The following is a 26,321-nucleotide window of genomic DNA, read 5'->3' as shown; positions in this document are numbered from 1 at the left end:
ATCACTGGTCATTAGAGAAATGCAAATCAAAACCACAATGAGATACCATCTCACACCAGTTAGACTGGCGATTATTAAAAAGTCAGGAAACAACAGATGCTGGAGAGGATATGGAGAAATAGGAACACTTTTACACTGTTGGCAGGAGTGTATATTAGTTCAACCATTGTGGAAGACAGTGTGGCAATTTCTCAAGGATCTAGAACTAGAAATACCATTTGACTCAGCAATCCCATTACTGGGAATATACCCAAAGGATTATAAATCATGCTACTATAAAGACACATGCATGTATATGTTTATTGCAGCACTATTCACAATAACAAAGACTTGGACCTAACCCAAATGCCCATCCATGATAGACTGGATAAAGAAAATGTGGCACATATATACCATGGAATACTATGCAGCCATAAAAAAGGATGAGTTCATGTCCTTTGCAGGGACATGGATGAAGCTGGAAACCATCATTCTCAGCAAACTAACACAAGAACAGAAAACCAAACACCACATGTTCTCACTCATAAGTGGGATTTCAACAATGAGAACACATGGACACAGGGAGGGAAACATCACACACCAGGGCCTGTAGGGGGGTGGGGGGCTTGGGGAAGGATAGCATTAGGAGAAATACCTTATCTTGATGACAGGTTGATTGGGTGCAGCAAACCACCATGGCATGTGTATACCTATGTAACAAACTTGCACATTCTGCACATGTACCCCAGAGCTTAAAGTATAATTTTTAAAAATTCACTAGAGGGACTCAAAAGCAGACCTGAATTGGAGGAAAAAAATCAGTAAATTGCAATCTCAGACTCTGGTGTATATTACAGGAAACTAAAATTGAATAGTCTCTGCAACATCATTTGGACATATCGGTGTTAGAACTTGAAAGAGAATTCTGGATTCTTGAGTCCCTAAACAATGGACTCCTTTGTCCAGGGAAGTAGTATGGTATAGTAATTAAGGACAAAGTCTTCAGAATCACATCAACCTGGGTTTAAATCCAAATCTTCCAGTTAAATAACTAGATGTCCTAGACAAGTATATAATCTCCCACTAAGTATAAATGTTCTCTTTTATAAAGTAGTGATAAAAATAATATCTACCTCGTAAGATTATTGTGAGTATAAAATTGATATCACAAATAAAAGGATTTGAACAAGCCTGTCATAATAAGCATTCAATAACAGCTATTCTATTTTATTACTATTATAATACTAGGGAAACCAAAGGGAAACATGAGGTCAAGATATGTTTAAACATTTTTTTCTTAGTGTGACTCTATCATCAGGTATAATACTTGACAGATAAGGTGTAATACTCTGTATTCAGGTATTATACCTGATGATAGAATTCTGTCATCACGGACAGATGAGGTGGTTCATGCCTGTAATCCAAGCACTGGGAGGCCAAGGCAAGGGGACTACTTAAGCTCAAGAGCTTGAGACCAGCTTGGGCAGCATAGTGAAACCCCATCTCTACAAAAAGTACAAAAATGAGCCATAGTGGCATGCGCCTGTAGTCCGAACTACTTGGGAGTCTGAGGCAGAAGGATCACTGTAGAGGCTGCAGTGGGCTGTGATCATGCCACTGCACTCCAGCACGGGTGACAGAGCAAGACACTGTCTCAAAAAAAAAAAAAAAAAAAAAAAAATTCTGTCATCAGGTATAATCAATGAACAAGAATACAAGAAAAGCTTTAAATCCATGCAGAAAGAGGAGGTATTTTATCATGTGCTTTAAAAATAATAGGAAAGTCCCACTACGAAATCTTCCTTTACGTAGTGTTATATACCACATGAAAATTCACCATTCCTTTGGGTTCTTTTCCATTGATACCCTTGAAGATATCCTTGAAGAATATAACCATTTCTGTAACTCATTATTTACACTAAAGTAATAACAACTACTTATCAACTGACTTATCTAAAAAGATGGGATTCAAGAAAATTCCAAAACAGAAAGATAAAGGATAAAAAGGTAAATTAAAGTAGATATAATTGAAAAGGGATATGAGACAGGGGTTGGTGGCTCACACCTGTAATCCCACTACTTTGGGACGCTAAGGTGGGAGGTTCACTTGAGCCCCAGTGTTCAAGACCAGCCTGGGTAACACAGGGAGACCCTTTTAAAAAAAAAATTTAACAGTTAGCCAGGTGTGGTCCTGTGTGCTAACAATTAGCACACACTGTAGTCCCAGCTACTCTGGAGACTAAAGTGGGAGAATCTTTTGAGGCTGGGAGTTTGAGAGTGAAATGAGCTGTGATCACAGCACTGCACTCCAGCCTGGCTGACAGAGTGAGACCCTACGTCAAGAAAAGAAATAAAGGGGGGATATGATATGGTCTATGAATGAAGGTACATGAACCTTAATATGCATATCATCCGACAAAGAATACTGAGGTGAATTATAAGAATAGTCACAAATTCTTCCTCTTCTGCTTTGCACTTGGCCATATGAATTGCTTTGGCCAATGGGAGAATAACAAATGTAGTACAAACAGACTTTAATAAAGCTATGAAATTGTGTTTGCACTCTTACAGTTCTTGGAATTCAACAACTGCCATGCAAAGAACCCCAGCAAAATCTGCTAGAGGATGAGAGACACATGGCCCAGTTGCCATTGTTCTCCTGGCCAAAAGCACACCAACTGCCAGAAATGTGAGACTGTCCTAGATATTCTAATCACCAGTCAAACTTCTAGTTTACCTCAAACATATAAGAAAGACCAGCAGAGATCAGTTGAAGTCAGCCCAGTTCAGAAGAGTCACTCAGTTGACCTACAAAATCTTGAGCTTAATAAATGGTTGTTGTTGGCCAGACACGGTAGCTCACGCCTGTAATCTCAGCACTTTGGAGGTGGATCATCTGAGGTCAGGAGTTCAAGACCAGCCTGGTCAACATGATGAAACTCCATCTCTATTAAAAATACAAAAAAATTAGCCAGGTGTGGTGGTGAGTGCCTGTAATCCTAGATACTCGGGAAGCTGAGGCAGGAGAATTGCTTGAACCCAGAAGACAGAGGTTGCAATGAGCCGAGATCGCACAACTGCACTCCAGCCTGGTCAACAAGAGCAAAAACTCTATCTCAATCAATCAATCAATCAATGGTTGTTGTTTTAAGCCACTACCTTTTGGAGTGATGTTTTTGTAAAGCAAAAGTTAGTGGACACAAGTGCAAACCAAAAATACATCTTAAAAAAAAAAAAATCAGGCCAGGCGCAGTGGCTCACGCCTGTAATCCCAGCACTTCGAGAGGCTGAGGCAGGTGGATCACCTAAGGCTAGGAGCTTGAAACCAGCCTGGCCAACATAGTAAAACCCTGTCTTTACTAAAAATATAAAAATTAGCCAGGCATAGTAGCGCACGCCTGTAATCCCAGCTACTTGGGAGGCTAAGGCAGGAGAATCGTTTGAACCTGGGAAGCAGAGGTTGCAGTGAGCCACTGGAGAGGTTGCAGTGAGATTGTGCCACTACATTCCTGGGTGACAGAGTGAGACTCTGTCTCAAAAAATCATAATAATAATAATAGCAAAGAGGTAGGATATTGAAACAATGAAAAAGGTCCAAATGCCAAATTAACAAGAAAAAAAAATAAACTAAATACCATTACCAGAGAAGACAGCAGCAAAATAAACAGTGCTTGCTTATAGTAAGCGCCTAATCGATGTTTATGAATTGAAATAAAATATATCACATATATTAAACAGCGAGCTACATTTATAGGATCCTATATTAATAGGATCTGATAAACTATTCGCAAGCATACATATTCTATATATGTGGTGAAAAATAATCTTCCTTTTCCCTCTGCTGCAGAAATATCTCAACAGAATGTTTTATCCATTTTGGAATCAACACATTAAAAAACTTAAAAAGCTAATCAATAGGAATTTTAAGGATTCAGAAAATTACTGAGATTATTATAAAGGAAAGAAAATGCTCAAAAAAAACTGGGTAGTTTTACTAAAAAGCTATAGGGTGATTAAATATAGGGTGATTATTAACATCATCATCATGATCATCATCACATTAATAACCATGATGTATTAAATAACTTGTATATAAAAAACTCTCTGCTACGTGCCTAACATTAATTTAATCCTCACTACAACACTTCAAGGTATGTAACGTTAACCCAGATACAAAAGGAAAAATTGAGGCTTAGGGATGTCAAAGACTTCAGCTAATAAGGAGGAACAAACCTAGACTGAATTCCAAAGTACTAGCAGACTTCACTTCACATGTGCATTGTGCCAATATACATGAATTTCAGTTATCACAATTAAATAACACTAGTCCCCTAAAAACACAATTCAAATTTCAGTTACCACTATACATCAACTGACATAAACGAGGAGGAAGAAGAAAAAAGGAAAAGGAGAGCATGTTTGTCAGCAGAGCAGTAAGAAATACAAAGGGTCCTCAAAAAGCTCATGGAAAATGTGTATTATGCAAAAACTATGCATGGATTTCAAAAAATTTCTGATCAAAATAAACTCTAACTTGTTATAACATGTCTGAACAGGATCTAACTTGAGGCACTATGAAGAATAAAACATAAGTTTAGAAGCAGTCCCTATCAGAGCAAAATAAATTCTGCTAAAATCAAAGCAAAGCAAAACAAACATCAAATTTATAGTAAAGTCAGGGTGGAAAAATAATAGATGCTTTACAAAAAAAATTGTGGGGACCATACCCAAAGAAGTCAACAGTTTACAAATAGATAACTTATTTTAAGAAGGGACAAGACCACGTTGAAGATAAAGTCCACAGCAGCAGATCATCTGTATCAATTTACAAAGAAAAAAACCATCTTATTCCTGCTCTAATTGAAGAGGATCAACAACTAGCAGGAGAGACAACAGCCAGCATTGGCTGGGCACAGTGGCTCACGCCTGTAATCCCAGCACCTGGGGGGCCGAGGCGGGCAAACCACGAGATCAGGAGTTCGAGACCAGTCTGACGAACATGGTGAAACCCTGTCTCTACTAAAAATATGAAAATGAGCTGGGCGTGGTGGTGCGCACCTGTAATGCCAGCTACTCAGGAGGCTGGGGCAGAATTGTTTGAACAAGAGGCAGAGGTGGCAGTGAGCTTAGCACTCCAGCCTGAGCAACAGAGCAGAACTCTGTCTCAAAAAAAAAAAAAAGAAAAAGAAAAAGAAACAATAGCCAACATCATAGACAGCTCAACTGATTCAGCTTACATAATTCTGACTGAAAAATTAAAGTTGAGCAAACTTTGCACTTGGCAGTGCCAAAACTGTTGTACCAGATCAGCTACAGACAAAAGCAGAGCTTTCAATGGAAATTTTAAACAAGTGGAAATTTTAAACAAGTGGGATAGAGATCCTAAAACAGTTCTTTGAAGAATTGAAGAATTGAAACCAGAGGTGAAACATGGCTTTACCAGTGTGATCCTGAAGACAAAGCACAATCAAAGCAATGGCTACCAAAAAGTAGAAGTGGTCCAGTCAAAGCAAAAGCAGACCAGTGAAGAACAAAGGTCATGGCAACAGTTCTTAAGGATGCTCAGGGCGTTGTGCCTGCTGACTTTCTATGGGGCCAAAGAACAATAACATCTGCTTATCATGAGAGTGTTCTGACAAAGTTAGCCAAAGCTTTAGCAGAAAAATGCCTGGGAAAGCTTCATAGAGTCCTCCACCATGACAACGCTCCTGCTCATTCCTCTCCTCAAAAGACAGAAATTTCTCAAGAGTTTCAGTTGGCAATCATTAAGCATTTACCTTAAAGTCCTGATTTGGCTCTTTCTGGCTGCTTTTGCTTCTTAATCTTAAAACATATTTAAAGAGAACCCATTTTCTTTCGCTGATAATGTAAAAAAGACTGCTTTCACATGGTTGCATTCCAGAATGCTCAGTTCTACAAGGATAGACTAAATGGTTCGTATCACTGCTTACAAAAGAGTCTTCAACATTATTGAGCTTATGTTGAGAAATAAAGTTTGTACTTTTTGTGTTTATTTTTTAATTCCAATTTTCTAAAACTTTTGAAGACCCCTCCTAAAGGAAGAAATGTGACCACTGGAGCAGAATCTTGACTATCAATCCAATTGACAACACTGAGCAACAAAAAGTTTTGAACAAGAACAATGTTACAATAAAAGGTTATCACAGTAAGGTAAGAATGAAACTATAAGAACCTGAACTATAATACTGGCTCTATTAGGTTGGTGCTAATACAAACAAACTGTATAAGATATATATGAAATACATTTAAGAAAAAAGGCTGGGGCCTATGGCTCATGACTGTAATCCCAGCACTTTAGAAGGCCAAGGCAGAAGGATCATTTGAGTCCAGGAGTTTGAGACCAGTCTGGGCAACATAGCAAGACCCTACCTCTAAAAAAAAAAAAAAGTTTAAAAAAAATAGCTAGGTATGATGGCACACGCCTGTAGTCCTAGCTACTCAGGAGGCTGAGGCGGGGGGATCACCTGAGCCCAGGAATTCAAAACTGCAGTGAATCATGATGGCACGCACCACTGTGCTCCAGCCTGGGTGACAGAACGAGACTGTCTCTTAAAAAGAAAGAAAAGAAAAAAGAAAAGAAAAGAGAAAGAAAGAGTATGAAGGAATTATTTACCAATTTGATGCAGAGAATGAAAATGAAATAAGATAAATATCTTAAATGTATGAGACTAGCTAACCAGGAGCAATGAACCTAGTGAGAGACCTCAAAACATCAAGAGAATCATTAAATCACTCAAAATATATCACTTTTACTTCCAGTAGAGACTGGCTGGGCAAGATCCTGCTGGACTCACCCCAACCCAGAAAACAACTGTAAAGTCTAGATATAATATTTTAAAAAGCTACCTGAGGCCGGGCGCGGTGGCTCAAGCCTGTAATTCCAGCACTTTGGGAGGCCGAGACGGGCGGATCACGAGGTCAGGAGATCGAGACCATCCTGGCTAACACGGTGAAACCCCGTCTCTACTAAAATACAAAAAAAACTAGCCGGGCGAGGTGGCGGCGCCTGTAGTCCCAGCTACTCGGGAGGCTGAGGCAGGAGAATGGCGTGAACCCGGGAGGCGGAGCTTGCAGTGAGCTGAGATCCGGCCACTGCACTCCAGCCTGGGCGACAGACAGAGACTCCGTCTCAACAAAAAAAAAAAAAAAAAAAAAAGCTACCTGAAAGTACTAACGCGTGAAGAGAAGCAGGCAGATTTTGGAGCAAGAGAGCTGTAAAATGAGTTCCCATTTTCAAGGTGCAAGGGTCAGGTACTGCAAGAATGGTAAGCAAGGGTACAGAAATACTGGTAGAAAAATAGTTTTTCTGGCCTGAGGAACTAGAACACTGAAGGCCAGAAAACCACAGCCTCTGGCCAAGGGGAAAGGGGATTCCAGAAAGAAAAGAATCAGAAAAGAAATACTCAAATTCTGTGTACTCACATCTTTGGTTAACCGCTGAGTCACACATGTATGGAATAAATTTCAAAGCAGTTCAACAAAAGACAAAATATTTGAACTGAGACCAGAGCTTCCACTTAAGAAACAGTGTTTGCAGTTCTAGTCTAATCAAGATAATTACCTGTCGAACATCAACAATTGAAAGCTTTCTCAAGAGAAAAAAAAAATCAACTGTAGAAAGTATTCAAATAAGCCAATAAATAGCATGAAAAGAATAACAGAGGGACAAAAACAGAAAGGACAAATTAAAAAGAAATAATACAATGGTAGACACAAAGTTAACAGCAATAATTGCATTAAAAAAAATGAACAAAAAAATCCAATTTTGGCAGAAATTGATAAACTTGATTTAAAAAGCAAGACACAACTATATGTTGTCCAAAAGAGATGAATTTTAAATGTAAAGGCACAGAGAGGTTGGAAATATATAAACAGAAGAAAATATATAATGCAAAGAATAAGTAGAAGGCTAGAACATCTACATTAATATCAGACAAAATAGATTTTTTTTGAGACACAGTCTCGCTCTATCTCCCAGGCTGGAGTGCAATGGCACAATCTCGGCTCACTGCAACCTCTGCCTCTTGGGTTCAAGCGATTCTCCTGCCTCAGCCTCCCGAGTAGCTGAGATTACAGGCCCCTGCCACCACACCCAGCTAATTTTTGTATTTTTTAGTACAGACAGGGTTTCACCATGTTGGTCAGGCTAGTCTCGAACTCCTAACCTCAGGTGATCCACCCACCTTGGCCTCCCAAAGTGCTGGGATTACAGGTGTGAGCCACCATGCCCGTCCCAAAATAGATATTTTTTAAGACACATGATCTCACTATGTTGCCCAGGCTAGACTCCTCAGCTCCTATTATTTATCTTCAGCTATTATTTATCAAGAAGATATAATAATGTTATATGTATATGTTAATAGGAGAGCTTCAAAATATAAGAAGCAAAACTTGACAATATTAAAGGGATAAATAGCCAATTCCAAAATCTTAGATCAAGATTTTAACTTCTTCATTCCAGCAACTCATAGAATAACAAGACAAAAAAGTCAGCAAAGATGCAGAAGATATGAGCAACAAGATTAAGCACTGGACTTAATTTATATCTATGGAACTATACCTCAAAACTACAGAATACATGTTCTGTCCAAGTGTTCAGGGTATATTCCCCAGGATAAACCACATGCTAGGCCATAAAACAAACCTCAGAAAATTTAAAAGCATTAATATCATGAAGAGTACGTTATTTGACTACAATGAAATTAAATTAGAAATCAACAATAAGATAACTAAGAAAACAGCTGGACGTGGTGGCTCACGCCTGTAATCCCAGCACTTTGGGAGGCCGAGGCAGGCGGATCACGAGGTCAGGAGATCAAGACCATCCTGGCTAACACAGTGAAACCCCGTCTCTATCGAAAATATAAAAAATTAGCCAGGCGTGGTGGCAGGCGCCTGTAGTCACAGCTACTCGGGAGGCTGAGGCAGGAGAATGGCGTGAACCCAGGAGGCGGAGTTTGCAGTGAGCCGAGATCACGCCACTGCACTCCAGCCTGGGCGACAGAGCAAGACTCCGTCTCAAAAAAAAGATAACTAAGAAAACACAAATATTTGGAAATTAAACAACAAACTTCTAAATAATCCATGGATCAACAATGTGTTTACAAGGAAAATTGTAAAATATGGAACTGAATAATAATGAAAATACATGTCAAAATTTGTAAGATGCAGCAAAAACAGTGCTTGAAGAGAAATATTCAGCTTTAAATGCTCATATTTAAAAAAAAAAAGAAAGATCTAAACTCAATGGCCTATGTTCTCTTCTTAAGAAATGAAAACAAAGAGCAAAGTAAATGCAAAATTAGTAGAAAGAAGGAAATAATAAACAGCAGAAATCAGTGAAAGATAAAATGTACTACCATATAGAAAATCAATGAGACTAATAACTCATTGTCTAGAAAGATGAATAGAATTGATAAATCTCTAGGCAGACTGATCAGAAAAGGGCAGCTTAACAATATCAAGAATGCATCCTGGCTAACACGGTGAAACCCCATCTCTACTAAAAATACAAAAAATTAGCCGGGCATGGTGGTGGGCACCTGTAGTCCCAGCTACTCAGGAGGCTGAGGCAAGAGAATGGTGTGAACCCAGGAGGCGGAGCTTGCAGTGAGCCAAGATCACGCCACTGCACTTCAGCCTGGGCGACACAGTAAGACTCTGTCTCAAAAAAAAAAAAATCAAGAATGATAAAAGAACATCACTATGGATTCTTCAGATATTAAAAGGATAATAAAAGAATATTAACAACTTTATCCCAATAAGTTGACAACCTAAATCAAATGAAAAATTATTTGAAAGAAACAATTACCAAAACTGATCTAAAAAGAATTAGAAAATTTGAATAGCCCTACATCAAGCAAAGAAATTGAATTCATAATTAAAACCTTCCAACAAAGAAAAGTACAGATAAAGATAAAGATGGCTTGACTGGTGAATTCTATCCAATACTTAAGGAAGAAATAACGCCAATCCTACACAAACTCTTTCGGAAAATACAGAGAGAACACTTTACAACTCATTACATAAGGACAGAAACACTTTGATACCAAAACCAAACAAATACATCATGAGAAAAAAAAGGGCTACAGATCACTATCTCATAAACATAATTGCAAAAATTCTTAACAAAATTTTAGCAAAGCATTTCCAACAATATATAAAAAGAATAATAATACATAATGACTACCTGGAATTTACCCCCATTAAAACCATAGTTGATTTAGTTGATTTAATATCCCCAAATAAATCAATTTACTTTCCCATATTAACAGACTAGCTAAAAAATTATTTCAACAGATGAAGAAACATAGACAAAATTTGATACCCACTCATAATAGAAATTAAAGGGAATATCCTCCACCTGATTAAGGGCATCATGCTCAACAATGTGAAGCTCAATGCTTTCCCACAAAGATCAGGAATGAGTAAAGGAAGTTCACTCATGACTTCTAGTCAACATTGTACTGGACATGCTAACCAGTGCAATAGAGCAAAAAATGAAGAAAAAGAAAAAGAAAGAAAAGGCATACACAAAAGAAAGGAAGAAGTAGAATTGTGATTAGCTGCAGACATCATCATGTGCATAGAAAATCCCAAGGAATCTGCAAAAATCCTACTAGAAATTAAAAGCAAATTTAACAGGGTAACATGACACAAAGTACAAAAAATACATTGTATTTCTATAGATTCTTAATAGAAAGTTAGAAAACAAAGTTAATCCATTTATAATAGTATCAAAAACCAAAATACTTAGGAATAAATTTAACAAAAGACTTGCAAGATCTGAACACTGAAAACTACAAAAAGTTGCAAAGGTAATAAAAGAAGGCCTAAGTAAATGGAGGAATACACCATGTTCATGGATTCAAAGACTCAGTAACATTAAGATGGCAATTCTCTCCAAACTGGTCTAATTCAGTGTAAGCCCATTAATTTCCAGAAAGGTTTTTTGAAGAAATTGATAAGCTGATTCTACAACTTATATAGAAATGCAAAAATATAGAATAGCCAAAACAACTTAGGAAAAAAAAAGAACAAGGATGGAAGACTTACAATACCTAATAATCAGACTTACCATACATCTATAGTAATTAAGGCATTATGGTTAAGGCATTTAGATATACACATAGAAATCAGTGAAATAAAATAGAGAATCTAGTAATAACTCCATATTTATAGGGTCAAATGGTTTATGACAAAGGTGCCAGGATAATTCAACGAGGAAAGGATAATCTTTAAAACAAATGTTGCTGGATTATGGTTATCATTATCTGGAAAAAAATTAACTTTGACTCTTATCTCACACAATACCAAAAATTAACTCAAAATAAATCATAGACCTAAAGGCAAAAAAAAAACATAAAAATTCTAGAAGAAAATCTTTGTAACCTTGGCGAAGACAAAGGTTTCTTAAATAGGACAAAAAAAGAAGAAACATAAAGATAAATCAAAGAAAACCATCTAGCATGCAATTGGAGATAAGGTATCATAGACTGAACTCACTGCTTGTGTAGGTTCCCACAGTGCTTTGTTCATACCTCATCAAAATCATTTTTTCAATGAGATAAAACAGACATGTATAAAAGATTCTCCATCTAATCTCTGGAGCCTTTGGATCTTTACATAAAACATTAATACTTATGGAGAGAGTTCGAAATTGGAAGGTAGCTTTTCACACACCAGACTAGACAAAAATAATATTTCAGATAAAGACTTTAGAAAAGCAAAGCATTATAAAAAAGTCAGAGTAGAAAAGCACAAATTAAAAGAAAAAGGAATTGACAAAATTTCACCAGATACTCATTTATAACAAGAAAATGTAAGTGAATCTTCTTTTACCTAATGAGTATATGCCTAGAAAAATAAGTATAAAATCAAGTTTTTATAAAAGGAAACATTCTTATGCAGTACTGAACATTTCCTTATAAATTAACTCTGCTATCATACTACATCAAAAGAACCTTTTGTGATTTCAATTATGAACTCTATATTTTATATAATTCTAAATGTTCCGAAATTAGGTTTGCTTAAAGCCAAATATAGAACTAAAGTATTAATGTAAAATAGACTATACAATAACTTCACTTACTGTGAAGAGAAAACATCAGAAACCAATAATATAAATTATCCGTAAAGGGTGATTTTTTGTCTATAATCATAAAAGTACACTTTTAAAAAACCATTTTTGGGGCGTAGAAGTCACAAGTAGTGCCAGGAGAAAGTAGAAATGATAAAGAAAAATGGAAAGGATAAAAGTTTAAAGGTGTTCACAAATATAGGAAAAACACAAGATAAGTGGATCAAAAAAGGACAAGAATTGATACTTAATTTGAAAATTAAGCTCTCTATAAGGCTCACTGCATCAATCATAGGTTTAAAGAGAGAAAGAGACAGAGGCAGATAAATATGGAAAACCTTGCTAGAATAATCTAATTCAAACCTTCAGTAAAAATGTCACAATCATAGTTATTACTTACCAAACATCTACTATGTACAAGTTACAAATTATCTCTAATCCTTAAGCAACAATCCAAGATAGGTATTATGATTCCCATTTATCTTAACTTTAGAGAGGTTAAGAGATTACTCAAAACCATATTGACATTAATGGAGGAACAGGAACGTGAACCAAGGTTTATCGTTTGCAAACAGCATTCTAGTTCACAAATGGTATCATATACAATTTTTCTTGTTCTTTTTTTTTTTTTTTTTTTTTTTGGAGACCCTTCATTCTTGTTGCTAAGGCTGGAGTGCAGTGGTGCGATCTCAGCTCACTGCACCCTCTGCCTCCCAGGTTCAAGCAATTCTCCTGCCTCAACCTCCCCAGTAGCTGGGATTACAAGCACCCACCACCACGCCCAGCTAATTTTTGTATTTTTAGTAGAGACGGGGTTTCACCACGTTGGCCAGGCTGGCCTGAAACTCCTGACCTCAGGTGATCCATCCACTTCGGCCTCCCAAAGTGCTGGGATTACAGGCATAAGCCACCGCGCCCAGCCCATATACAATTTTTCTCAACAATTTTTGTTTCATTTACAATGATTATGGTTACAAAAGTAATCCTTTAGGGAATTACAGAATAGTAAACCATTCACAAGGCAGCAGCAACACTAGAAGTTCCATTAAATGAGGCCAAAAAGACCTATCAGAGTCAAAGGATAAAGTATTATGACTTTTATTATTAATATTTGAGACAGGGTCTCACTCTGTTGCCCAGGCCAGAGTGCGGTGATGCAATCATGGCTCACTGCAGCCTCTACCTCCTGGGCTCAAGCAATCCTCTCACCTCAGCCTCCCAAGTAGCTGGGGATACAGGTGTGTGCCACCATACCTGGCTAATTTTTGTATTTTTTGTAGAGACAAGGTCTCACTATGTTGCCTAGTCTGGCCTCAAACTTGTGGGCTCAAGGGATCCTCCCACCTCAGCCTCCCAAAGTGCTGAGATTATAGGCATGAGCCACCATGCCCAGCCCTACAGCATATTATGAAGACATTAGGAAATTATTTTAAATCTCTAGGAAATATCCATTAACCTTTGTTAACCCAACAGAAAGCCAAGAATGGGATGAAATAGTTTTGTGGTTCTCTGGAAAATATCTCATATACTTCAATCACATTGTATTTTTTATTGTATGTATTTAAGGTATACAACATGATATTTTTGTTTGACTTATATGAAGTGAAATAATTATTGTAGTCAATCAAATTAATATATTCATCATCTCACATAGTAACCCTTTTTGTGTGTATTTGTGTCATAAGAGAACCTAAAATCTACTCTTAGCAATTATCCCTAATACAATACAATATTATTAACTATAGTCCTCATGTGGTACATTAGATACCTAGAATTATTCATCCTCTGTATCTGCAACTTTATATCCTTGGATCTACATTCCTCCATTTCATCCTTCTCCTATCCCCCACCCTCTATGCTTCAGGAGCATCTTTTTTTTTTTTTTTTTTTTTTTTTTTTTTTTTTTTTTTTTTTTTTTTGAGATGGAGTCTCGCTCTGTCACCCAGGCTGGAGTGCAGTGGCCAGATCTCAGCTCACTGCAAGCTCCGCCTCCCGGGTTTACGCCATTCTCCTGCCTCAGCCTCCCGAGTAGCTGGGACTACAGGCGCCGCCGCCTCGCCCGGCTAGTTTTTTGTAGTTTTTAGTAGAGACGGGGTTTCACCGTGTTAGCTAGGATGGTCTCGATCTCCTGACCTCGTGATCTGCCCGTCTCGGCCTCCCAAAGTGCTGGGATTACAGGCTTGAGCCACCGCGCCCGGCCTTCAGGAGCATCTTAAGAAATTGTTTCTGCTGGGCGAGGTGGCTCACACTTGTAATCACAGCACTTTGGGAGGCCAAGTTAGGCAGATTACCTGAGCTCAGGAGTTCAAGACCAGACTGGGCAACATGGTGAAACCCTGTTTCTATAAAAAATGCAAAAATTAGCTGGGCATGGTGGCACACACCTGTAGTCCCAGCTACTCAGGAGGCAGAGGTTGCAGTGAGTCAAGATTGCACCACTGCACTCCAGCCTTGGTGACAGAGTAAGAGCCTGTCTCGGAAAGGAAAAAGGAAAAAGGAGAAAGGGAAAGGGAAAGGAAAGAGAAAGGGAAGGAAAGGAATTGTTTCTAAAAGAAAGTAGGGATTAGGTTAGGAGCAGCCACAATGAAAATAAAGTATATATAATAAAAAACAAAGATAGTAACTTAAGCCTTGCGCTACTCGAGGACTACAGATAATTACAATGCTTTATTCGAAAAACAGAAGTTTCCCTCATTAAATACCATTCTGAAAATAAACAGTCATTGACAGGGAATAAAATTAATTATTTTAAATTGAAGGAAAGAAACATCATCATACTTCATCTAAAATATTCATTCAAAAAGAGGTGTTCCAAAACCTATATAAAGAACTAGAATGTATCTTATCTTACTTATCGAGAGGCACAGAGAAAAAAATTTAAATTTCACACATACAGGAAAAGAATTAAACTTGCACATGGAAAGCACACTACAAAAAAAAAAAAAAAGGAAGCCTTTCACTAATGTACCAGCTCAAGGAAGTCATTTTATATTTTGCTGAAGTATAGATTATTAAAATATTAATAAGTACACTAAATCAACAAAATGTTACATTAAAGTAAGAAGCCAGCACAAAAGATTCTGTGAAAATAAATAAAATTTCTACCTTTGGCCATTTGGGATTGAGAAGTCGAGCTTTGATTGCATCATCCAGTGCCTTGTCATACTGCTGGATTTTCATGTAGGCTGCAGATCTATTGCTGTATAAGATGCAGTTCTGAGGGTCAACAGCCAGGGCTTCATTATACAGAACAATAGCTGTGTGGAAATCTCCATCGTGACAGGCCTGATTACTCTGACGAACTTTCTCAACAAATTCAGCTTTGCTCAGTACCGGTCCATCAGGACTTCTCTGGCCAAAAGTGTTAGCACCAAAGAGAGGAATCTACAAACAAAGAAACTTTTTCAGACAAAGTTAGGATAATCCAGATGGGTTCCTGATCTGCTAAGATTTGGATGTCTGTCCCCTCCAAATTGCATATTAAAATGTGATCCCCAATACTGGAGGTGGGGCTTAATGGGAGGTGTTTAGGTCATAGGAGTAAATCCCTCACGAATAGAGGGATTTGCCCTTCCTTGGGGGTGAGTGAATTCTTACTCTATTATTTCCAGTGAGATCTGGTTGTTAAGAGGCCTGCCACTGGCCCCTCTCTCTCTCTTGCTGCCTCTCACTTTGTGATCTCTGCATGCACAAGCCAGCTCCCCTTTGCCTTCTGCCATGAGTGGAAGCAGCTTAATGCCCTCACCAGATACAGATGCCTAATCCTGAACTTTCCAATCATCAAAATCATGAGCCAAATAACCCTTTTTTCTTTATAGATTACTCAGCCTCAGGTATTAATTTTTTACTCTTATTTTTTTCCAGATGAGGTCTCACTCTGTTGCCCAGGCTAGAGTGTAGTGGCCCAAGTCTGGTTCACTGCAGCCTCAACCTCCAGGCACAAGCAATCTTCTTGCCTCAGCCTGGCCAACATGGTAAAACCCCTCTCTACTAAAAATACAAAAATTAGCTGGCCATGGTGGCACGAGCCTGTAGTCTCAGCTACTCGGGAGGATCGCTTGAACCCAGGAGAATTGCTTGAACCCGGGAGGCAGAGGTTGCAGTGAGCCGGGAGTGGCGAAGATCACACCACTGCACTCCAGCCTGGGAACAAAGCAAGACTCCGTCTAAAAAAAAAAAAAAAAAAAAAACAAAAAAATAAACAGAAATTTCTATGTATGGCTAAGAAGAATAAACATAACTTCCCAAGTCCTTTTCTTTTTTTTTTTTTCTATCTTATCTGCAATTGATAAACTTGACAGAGAAAAAAGACCTTTGCATATATTTCTCAGATTATATATATGTTGTACTTAAAATAACCAGCCATATTAAATTTAGGAACTAATTTAATGAGTTAAACAAGGTGAATAGTACTTCTTAAGGAGATAATGAAAAATAAAATTTTTAATTACTCATTTACTTAGATTAACTATTATATTATTTTTCCCCCATGAATTCCAAAATACAGAAAAATATTGTGACTGTATGCTATATGTGACTGTATGCCATATGCTATATGTATACATATAGCATATGGATGTCAACATATATTAACATTGCTGATATTTTCCTCTGATCCTCTGACAAATTCATCTTAAAAAGATAGAGGGAGTGTCAGTAACATGTGAGCCAAATGGGCTCAGTATATGCAGCCACATATAATTACTACATACACGGCATAATTGCAGTCCTGTTATAAATTTTTCCAGCTTTACTGAGGTATAACTTGACCAATAAAGTCATATATATAGAAAGTATATAATGTAATGTTTTGATATATGTATGCATTGTGAAAAGATTACCACAATCAAGTTAATTAACATATCCATCACCTCACAGAGCTATCTTCTGTGTGTACATGGTAAAAATACTTAAGATCTACTCTCTTAGCAAATTTCAAGTGTATAATACATTACTAGTCACCACGCTGTACACTGGGTCTCCAGAACTTATTTATTCATAGCTGAAGATTTGTACCCCTTGACCAATGTCACCCATTTCTCCCACCCTTGTCCCCTGATAACCACTCTTCTACTCTGTTTTTATGAATTCAACATTTTTAGATCCTACATATAAGTTAGATCGTACGGTATTTGTCTTTCTGTGTCTGGCTCATTTCACTTAGCATGATATCCTCTAGGTTCATCCATACTGTTGCAAATGTCAGGATTTCCTTCTTTTTTTTTTTTGAGACAGAGTCTCGTTCTGTCGCCTAGGCTGTTTGCAGTGGCATGATCTTGGCTCACTGCAAGCTCTGCCTCCTGGGTTCATGCCATTCTCCTGCCTCAGCCTCCTGAGTAACTGGTACTACAGGTGCCTGCTACCACGCCCAACTAATTTTTTTTTATTTTTAGTAGACATGGGTTTAACCATGTTAGCCAGGATGGTCTCAATCTCCGGCCCTCAGGTGATCCGCCCACCTCAGCCTCCCAAAGTGCTGGGATTACAGGTTGGATTTCCTTCTTAAGGTTGAATAATATTGTATTTTGTGTATGTGCATTTTTTTAATTCATTCATCCATCAATGGACATTTAGGTTGTTTCTACATCTGGGTCATTGTGAATAATGCTGCAATATACATGGAAGAGCAGATACCTCTTCAAGATAGTAATTTTATTTCCTTCAGAGACATATCCAGAAGTGGGATTGCTGGATCCTATGGTAGTGATGTTGAGCAGCTTTTCATACCCCTGTTAACAGTTTGTAGGTCTTCTTTGTACAAATTATATTCAGGAATTTTGCCCATTTTAAAAATCAGGTTATTTATTTATTTGTTATCGAGTTATGTCAGTTCCTTATATATTTTGGATATTAACCCTTATTAGGCATATGATTTGCAAATATTTTATCCCACGCCACAGGTTACTTTTTCATTTTGTTGACTGTTTCCTCTTTTGCGGAGAAAGGTTTAGTTTGATGTAGTCCTATTAGCTTTTTTTGCCTAGTTTTTTGGTGTCGCATCCAAAAAAATCATTGCCAAGACCAATATTAAGAACTTCCCCCCCCATGTTTTCTTCTAAGAGTTTTAAGAGTTTCAGATCTTATGTTTAAGTTTTTGGGGGGTTTTTTTGTTTGTTTGGTTGGTTGTTCTGAGACGGAGTCTTGCTCTGTCGCCCAGGCTGGAGTGCAGAGCAGCATGGCTCACTGCAAGCTCTGCCTCCTGGGTTCACGCCATTCTCCTGCCTCAGCCTCCCGAGTAGCTGGGACTACAGGCGCTCGCCACCATGCCCGGCTAATTTTTTTTGTATTTTTAGTAGAGACGGGGTTTCACGTGTTAGCCAGGAGGATCTTGATCTCCCGACCTCAGGTGATCTGCCCGCCTCAGCCTCTCAAACTGCTGAGATTACAGGCGTGAGCCACCACGCCAGGCCACATTTAAGTATTTAATCTACTTTGAGTTGATTTTTGTTTGTGGTGTAAGTTAAAGATCCAATTTCACTTTATGGCATGTGATAGCCAGTTTTCCCAGGACCACATATGTTGGAAACTATCCTTTCCCCATTGTGTATCAGCTTAAAATAGACTGCTATAACTATGTTTTATGTAAGCATCAAGGTAACCACAAAGCAAATACCTATAGCAGATACACAAAAGATAAAGGAACCAAAGCATACTATAGAAAATCATCAAATCAGCAAGGAAGACAAGAAAGGAACAAGAGGTTTACCAACCAGCCAGAAAACAATTGACAAAATGGCAACGGTAAGTCCTTACCTATCAATAGTTACTGTAAGTGTAAATGGAGTAAGTTCTCCAATCGAAAAACAGAATGATCGAATGGATAAAAATTCAGGACCCAATAAAATTTTTTAATTAAAAGAAAACAGGACCCAAAGAGATGCTGCTTACAAAAACTATATGCTGCTTACAAAAGACTCACTTCAGCTTTGAGGATATGAACAGACTGAAAGTGAAGGGACAGAATAGATATTCCATGCAAATGGAAACCAAAAGAGAGCAGGGATAACTGTACTTAGACAAAACAGACTTTAAGTCAAAATCTATTAACAAGAGACAAAATAACTGTATAATTATAAAAAGGTGAATTCATTAGGAAGGTATAATTATAAATACATATACACCCAAAATCACAGCACCTAAATATATGAAGCAAATATTAACAAATCTGAAGGAAGAAATAAACAGCAATACAGTAATAGTGGGAACTTCAATATGCAACTTTCAACAATGGACAGATCATCCAGACAGAAACCAATACAGAATATATTAGACTTGCTATACTTTAGACCAAATGGACCCAACAGACATGTACAGAACATGCCATCCAACAGCAGCAGAATATAAATTCTCCCGTTATAAATTTTGATTATTCAAATTACATATAAAAAATCACCTCTATGTAAAAAATTATGGGTAATTCAAATAATTAAATATTTTGAAATAAAATTATAAAACATTAAAAGGAAATAATCTTTTATTATGTAGAACTGAGTCCTAAGTATAACACATAAGCCACAAAACATAATAGAAAAGACTGATAAGTATGACAACATAAAAAATTTTAATGTCTGCATGGAAAATATGGATTAAGACCAAAAAGATTAGTAACAAATAGGTTTAAAAAAAACGCAACACATGATAAATGGCTAGTTTTCTTAGTATAGATAAAGTTCCTACAAATCAGTAATAAAATGGACAAACAATTCAATAGAAAAAATGGACAAAGGACATGCACAGACAAAACACCAAAAAAGGAACTCCATATGGCTTTTAAATACACTTTTTTAAATATATGACTTCAGTTATTTTAAAAGAAATATTTTATTTAAAAGAAATATTTAAAGACAATATTTTTTTTTACCTCTTCTAACAGAAATAAAAAATTAGCAATACACTTTGTTGGTTAAGGGGGTAAGGAAAAAGTGACACCCATACATTCATACACTGTTGGTAGAATGGGAGGTCTCGCTATATTGCCCAAGCAGGTCTCAAACTCCTAGGCTCAAGCTATCCTCCCACCTCTCGCTCCCTAAGAGTTGGAATTACAGGCGTGAGCCACCAAGCCTGGCCTGATACAATTTCTTATAGAACAACTTGGGAATATCTATAAAAATGTAAAAGTGGCATAACCTTTCAATTCTAGAAATTTTCTCCACTTCTAGTAATTTATCCTATAGATGCACTTGCATGTGTAAACAAAATCACATATATTAATACAAGGATAGTCATAATAGCATTATTTGTATTAGCATGATGTTAGAAATAATTTAAATGTTAGATAATAGGAAAATGGATAAGCATAGGGCTTTGTAAGGCATAAATAAGTTTTATTAGATCCATGTAATTATTATAAATTCAGCCAAAAGAACGAGAAAGATTTTATATGCTGATATAGATAGAAAAAAATCAAAAGGCAGAAGAAATTGTATCAGTTTACACTTCTACCAACAATGTATGAGTGTAACTTTTTCCTTACCCCCTCTGCATTCACCAAGCTATTCCTATGCCTAGAAAGTAGGATCTTTTTCAAACTCACACAAAGATGCCATATGGATGAGCAAAGGCATATGTTAGTTGTGTGCTGATATGGTTTGGCTGTGTCCCCACCCAAGTCTCATCTTGAATTCCCATGTGTTGTGGGAGGGATCCCATGGGAGTTAATTGAATCATGGGAGCAAATCTTTCCCATGCTGTTCTCATGATAGTAAGTCTCACAAGATCTGATGGTTTTAAAAATGGGAGTTTTTGGCCGGGCGCAGTGGCTCAAGCCTGTAATCCCAGCACTTTGGGAGGCCGAGACGGGCGGATCACAAGGTCAGGAGATCGAGACCATCCTGGCTAATATGGTGAAACCCCATCTCTACTAAAAAATACAAAAAACTAGCCGGGCGAGGTGGCGGGCGCCTGTAGTCCCAGCTACTCGGGAGGCTGAGGCAGGAGAATGGCATAAACCCGGGAGGCAGAGCTTGCAGTGAGCCAGGATCCCACCACCACACTCTAGCCTGGGCAACAGAGCGAGACTCCGTCTCAAAAAAAAAAAAAAAAATGGGAGTTTTTATGCACAAGCTCTCTCTTTGCCTACCGTCATCCATGTAAGACGTGACTTGCTCTTCCTTGCTTTCCACCATTATTGTGAGGCCTCCCCAGCCAGGTGAAACTGTGAGTCCAATTAAACCTCTTTCTTTTGTAAATTGCCCAGTTTCAGGTATATCTTCATCAGCAGCATGAAAACGGACTAACACATGTATTTTCAAAGCAAAAAAAATAGATGTGAAAATTTCACCAGAGAAATGACCATGTAACAAAGATTTCAATGTACAAGACTAAAATATATAATACACGAAATTAAGAACTGTGTGGATGGATTTAGCAAGATTTGATACAGCTAACAACAAGATTAATAAACTGGAAGATAAGTAATAGAAAATCCTCAAAATGATGGCCAGGTGCAGTGGCTCAAGTCTGTAATCCCAGCAATTCTGGAGGCCAAGTGGGCAGATCGCTTGAGCTCAGAATTCAAGACCAGCCTGGGGAACATGGCAAAACCCCATCTCTACTAAAAATACAAAAACTGAGGTGGGAGGATCACCTGAACCAGAGGAGGTTTAGGCTGTGGTGAACCATGATCACGCCACTGCAATCCAGCCAGGGCAACAGAGTGAGACCCCATCTCAAAAAAAAAGAAAAAGAAAATCCCCAAAATCAACTGTAGAGGAGAAAAAAAGGAAGATGAGCACATAAGAGACCTAAGTAATATACCCAAGAGGTCTGACACACATATAATTAGAATTTAAGAAGAGAGAGAAGGGAGTTAGAAACAATATTTGAGGCTGGGCGCGGTGGCTCAAGCCTGTAATCCCAGCACTTTGGGAGGCCGAGACGGGCAGATCACGAGGTCAGGAGATCGAGACCATCCTGGCTAACACGGTGAAACCCCGTCACTACTAAAATACAAAACTAGCCGGGCGAGGTGGCGGGCGCCTGTAGTCCCAGCTACTCGGGAGGCTGAGGCAGGAGAATGGCGTGAACCCGGGAGGCGGAGCTTGCAGTGAGCTGAGATTTGGCCACTGCACTCCAGTTCGGGCGACAGAGCGAGACTCCGCCTCAAAAAAAAAAAAAAAGAAAAAAAAGAAACAATATTTGAATACCAATGACCAAGAATTTTCTAAAGCTAGTAAGACACATCAACTCATAAGATATTGAACCCATAGCTTTCAGACTTTCATTCAACTCCAAGATATCACAAAGAAAATCATACCTACATGTATCATAGTCAAATTGTTAAAAAATAATTATTATAATAATAATAATAGAGAAAATGTTAAAGCAGACAGAGGGAAATAAGACACATTAACTTGAAAGGAGCTACAAGCTGCATACTCAACAGAAATGATGGAAGCTGAAATAGCACCTAACATAAAATACTCAGAGAAAATATTCTTCAAAACTGAGAGTGAAATAGTAATATTCATACATTACTCATGGGAATATAAAATGGTACAACCACTGTGGAAATAGTATGGCAGGTCCTTGAAAAGATAAACATAGAGTTACTATATGATCCAGCAATTCTACTCTTAGGTATCTACCCAAACGAACTGAAAACCTGTCCATGGAAAAACTAGTACACAAATTTTCATAGCAGATTTATAATAGCCAAAAAGTGGAAACAACCAAAATATCTATTTGTTAATTAATTAGTGAATAAACAAAATGTGGAATAACCATACAATGGAATACTACTCAACCACAAAAAAAGTAATGAATAGGCCAGGTGCGGTGGCTCACGTCTATAATCCCAGCACTTTGGGAGGCTGAGGTAGGTGGATCATGAGGTCAGCAGATCAAGACCATCCTGGCCAACATGGTGAAACCCCATCTCTACTAAAATGCAATTAGCCGGGCGTGGTGGCGCGTGCCTGTAATCCCAGCTACTCAGAAGGTTGAGGCAGGGGAATCACTTGAACCCAGGAAGTGGAGGCTGCAGTGAGCCAAGATCGCACCACTACACTCCAGCCTGGCAACAAGGCAAGACTCCGTCTCAAAAAAAAAAAAAAAAAAGGAATAAAACACACATTACAACATGGATGAACCTTAAAAATATTATGTTAAGTGAAAGAAGCCAGTCACAAAAGGCCAAATACTGTATGATTCAATTTATTAAATCTCCATAGTAGACAAATCCACGGATATGGAAAGCAGATTGGTGATTGTCAGAGGTTGGAAGGAGGGGAAAATGAGGATTGACTCTTAATGACACCAGATTTCTTTTCAGAGCAAGAAAAATATTATAGAATTAGATAGTGGTATGGTTGAACAACCTTGTGAAAATACTAAAAACCACTGAATTGTATACTTTAAAATGGTGAATTTTATGGTGTGAATTGTATCGCAATTAAAGAAACGAAAACTGAGGGAATCAATAGCAGGCCTACACTAAAAGAAATATTAAAGAAAATACTGAAAGAAAACTATCCCAGACAGAAGCAGAGGAATGCGGGAGGGAATTAATAATACTGGAAAGGGTAAATATATGAGTAAATATAAATGAACATCACCTATACAAAATAATAAGTTTAAAAAATATATGACACAAAATGCAAGAGATAATAAATGGAACTAAAGTTCTCTAAGAAAGCATTTCCCAAACCTTACTGTACATCTAAATTACCCATTCTGATTCGATAGCTTTGGGACAGGGCTTGAGATTCTGCATTTTAACAAGCTCCTGATGGCTTAGATGTTGCTCATCTATGCATCACACACTGTAAGTATCAAGGTTTTAAGTTTCTAGCAGAATCTGTTAGGTAGTAAAACTATTATTTTTATTAGTCCATATTAAGTCAAGGATGCATGTTGTAATCACTAATGAAATAACAGGAGTAAAAAACAAGTTAATTTGGAAAAATAAAATCATTTATAAATTTGATTAATCAAAAAAAACAAAAAGTAGGGAGAGGAAAGGGAACATTAAAACAGGTTAGTAATGTAAAAGCTAAAACTCCTAAAAGAAAATAGGAAAAGTTTTGTGAACTTAGGTTAGGCAAAGATTTCTTAGCCAGAATACAATAAGATTATCTGTATGTCAGGCACTCTCCTAGGCACTAGAGATAAAACCTGTGAGTAGATAATAACAGTATAAGCTGTTTGCCATTTAAAAAAAAAAAAAAACCACTGGCTTCACCTGAGAAAGGCCCAGGCAGTTGCTTATACCTTGCAAAGCCCTGTGCTTAGGAGGTGAATCCTCCTAACCAGGCTGCAACTATTCAAACCAGTGATCCCAACTGGGATCCTCCAGATCAAAGAAAGACGGCTAATCAAAAGAAAGTAAAGAAGTTGGCCATGCAGATAGATATGGAATTAGGTCTCTAGAGAAAACAAAATTAAGGCAATAAGGACCAGGCGTGTTTCAGAAACAGCAAAAAGGTCAGCGTGAAAGAGGTGAGGGTACAAAGTAAAAAAGGTCAGAGAGGTAACTGGGGCCCAGTGTGTTTAGATTTGCACTGTCCAATACAGGAGGCATCAGCAATATGTGGCCATTTAATTTTTTACTTTACCAAAATAAAATCAAAGATTCAGTTCCTCAGATGTATTAGCCACAGTGCAAGTGCTCAATAGCCACATGGTAGCTAGTGGCTACCAGATTGAGAGTGCAGATACAGAACATTTTTTATTTTTATTTTTTTCCTGAAGAGACAGGGTCTTAGCCCAGGCTGGAGTGCAGTGGCTAGTCACCATTCACAGGTGTGATCCCACTATTGATCAGCAGAGGAGTTTTCACCTGTTCTGTTTCTGACCTGAGCTGGTTCACCCTCCTGAACCAGATAGGCAATCTGGTGGTCCCCGCTCCCAGGAGGTCACCATATTGATGCTGAACTTAAGGTGGACACCATCATAGCGTACTACAGCCTACAACTCCTGGGTTCAAGCAACCCTCCTGCCTCAGCCTCCCAAGCAGCTGGGACTACAGGCACGTGCCATTGCACCCAGCATAGATACAATACATTTCTATCATCACAGAAAGTACTATTGGACAGAGCTAGTTTAGAGCTTTTGTAGGCTGTCATAAAGATACATAGAGAAGCTAATACAAGAGTGTAAGAGAGAAATAGACACACAAGAAGAGGTTAGCAACTCTCGGAATGGCCAAACCCTAAAGCAGAATTGCAATTTATCCTTCAATAAATTCCCAGTCCTTGGGTCAATTAAGTGAATACTTTTCAAACTTTTCCTTAAAATTATCTTAGTAGGCATCCTTGAAAAGGTATTCCATGGTCAAACAATTTGAGGAAACTCAATGTAAATTATTTGGGAAAAATTCCTCACCGACATCTTTGAAAAAATTATTTCTTAAAATTTGAAACTTCTGGCCGGGCGCGGTGGCTCAAGCCTGTAATCCCAGCACTTTGGGAGGCCGAGACGGGCGGATCACGAGGTCAGGAGATCGAGACCATCCTGGCTAACATGGTGAAACCCCGTCTCTACTAAAAAGTACAAAAACCTAGCCGGCGCGGTGGCGGGCGCCTGTANAAAAAAAAAAAAAAAAAAAAAATTGAAACTTCTTTTAGCTGATTCTAGGTCAATAGTCGCCAGTTCTTTCAAATAATTACTAACAAAACAGATTTTGTTACTGTAGGTCTTCCTTAGAGACTTTAATATGTTAACATATAATATGAGTCTCCCAAGAATTATATAGACTATACACTGTGTCCAAATAAGGATAAGAATTATAATTATTGAGTATTTAATATGTCCCTGGCACAGTTCTAAGTACTTTACATATGTGAGCTCATTTACTCTTCACAAAATTCTGTAAGATAGGTACTATTATTATCCCTAGTAGGGGAAGAAACAAGGCACAAAAAAGTTAAATAACTTGACTATCAGAAGGGGAGGGTGTGAAAGTGTGACAGGCTAGTAAGCACTAGAGGTGATTCAAACCCTTGCACAGGCTGGCTCTGGGATCCATGCTCTTAACTTCTTAATTTTATACTTCTTCTCAGAATTATTTGAATATCTACTATGATCATATAGAACTCTGTTCCTACAGTTTGAGAAATGCTAAATGACTACTTAGGCCTGTCTTTCTTGCAACCTGAATGAGCCATGCTAGAACTATACCCAAAGTTACTTTTGCCCATTTAAAAATGTTCCAGGCTGGGTGCAGTGGCTCATGCCTATAATCCCCAGCACTTTAGGAGGCCAAGACGGGCAAATCACTTGAGCTCAGGAGTTCAAGACC

General features: G+C 37.9%; 1 protein-coding gene across 1 annotated transcript in view; it reads right to left on the bottom strand.

The window, feature by feature from the left end:
- The window catches only part of LOC108517545 (tetratricopeptide repeat protein 28), a 576,472-nt gene that overhangs the window by 521,339 nt on the left and 28,812 nt on the right, over positions 1 to 26,321 (bottom strand). Inside the window, exon 2 of the mRNA XM_017855531.1 lies at positions 15,185 to 15,463. Within this exon, the coding sequence (XP_017711020.1) occupies positions 15,185 to 15,463 (279 nt within the window). The remainder of the gene's footprint in view (positions 1 to 15,184; positions 15,464 to 26,321) is intronic.

The sequence above is a fragment of the Rhinopithecus bieti genome, unplaced genomic scaffold (genome assembly GCF_001698545.2).
Source record: "Rhinopithecus bieti isolate Rb0 unplaced genomic scaffold, ASM169854v2 scaffold_36959, whole genome shotgun sequence".
NCBI classification, from domain to species: domain Eukaryota; kingdom Metazoa; phylum Chordata; class Mammalia; order Primates; family Cercopithecidae; genus Rhinopithecus; species Rhinopithecus bieti.
This window is presented reverse-complemented; position numbering and strand designations above follow the sequence as displayed.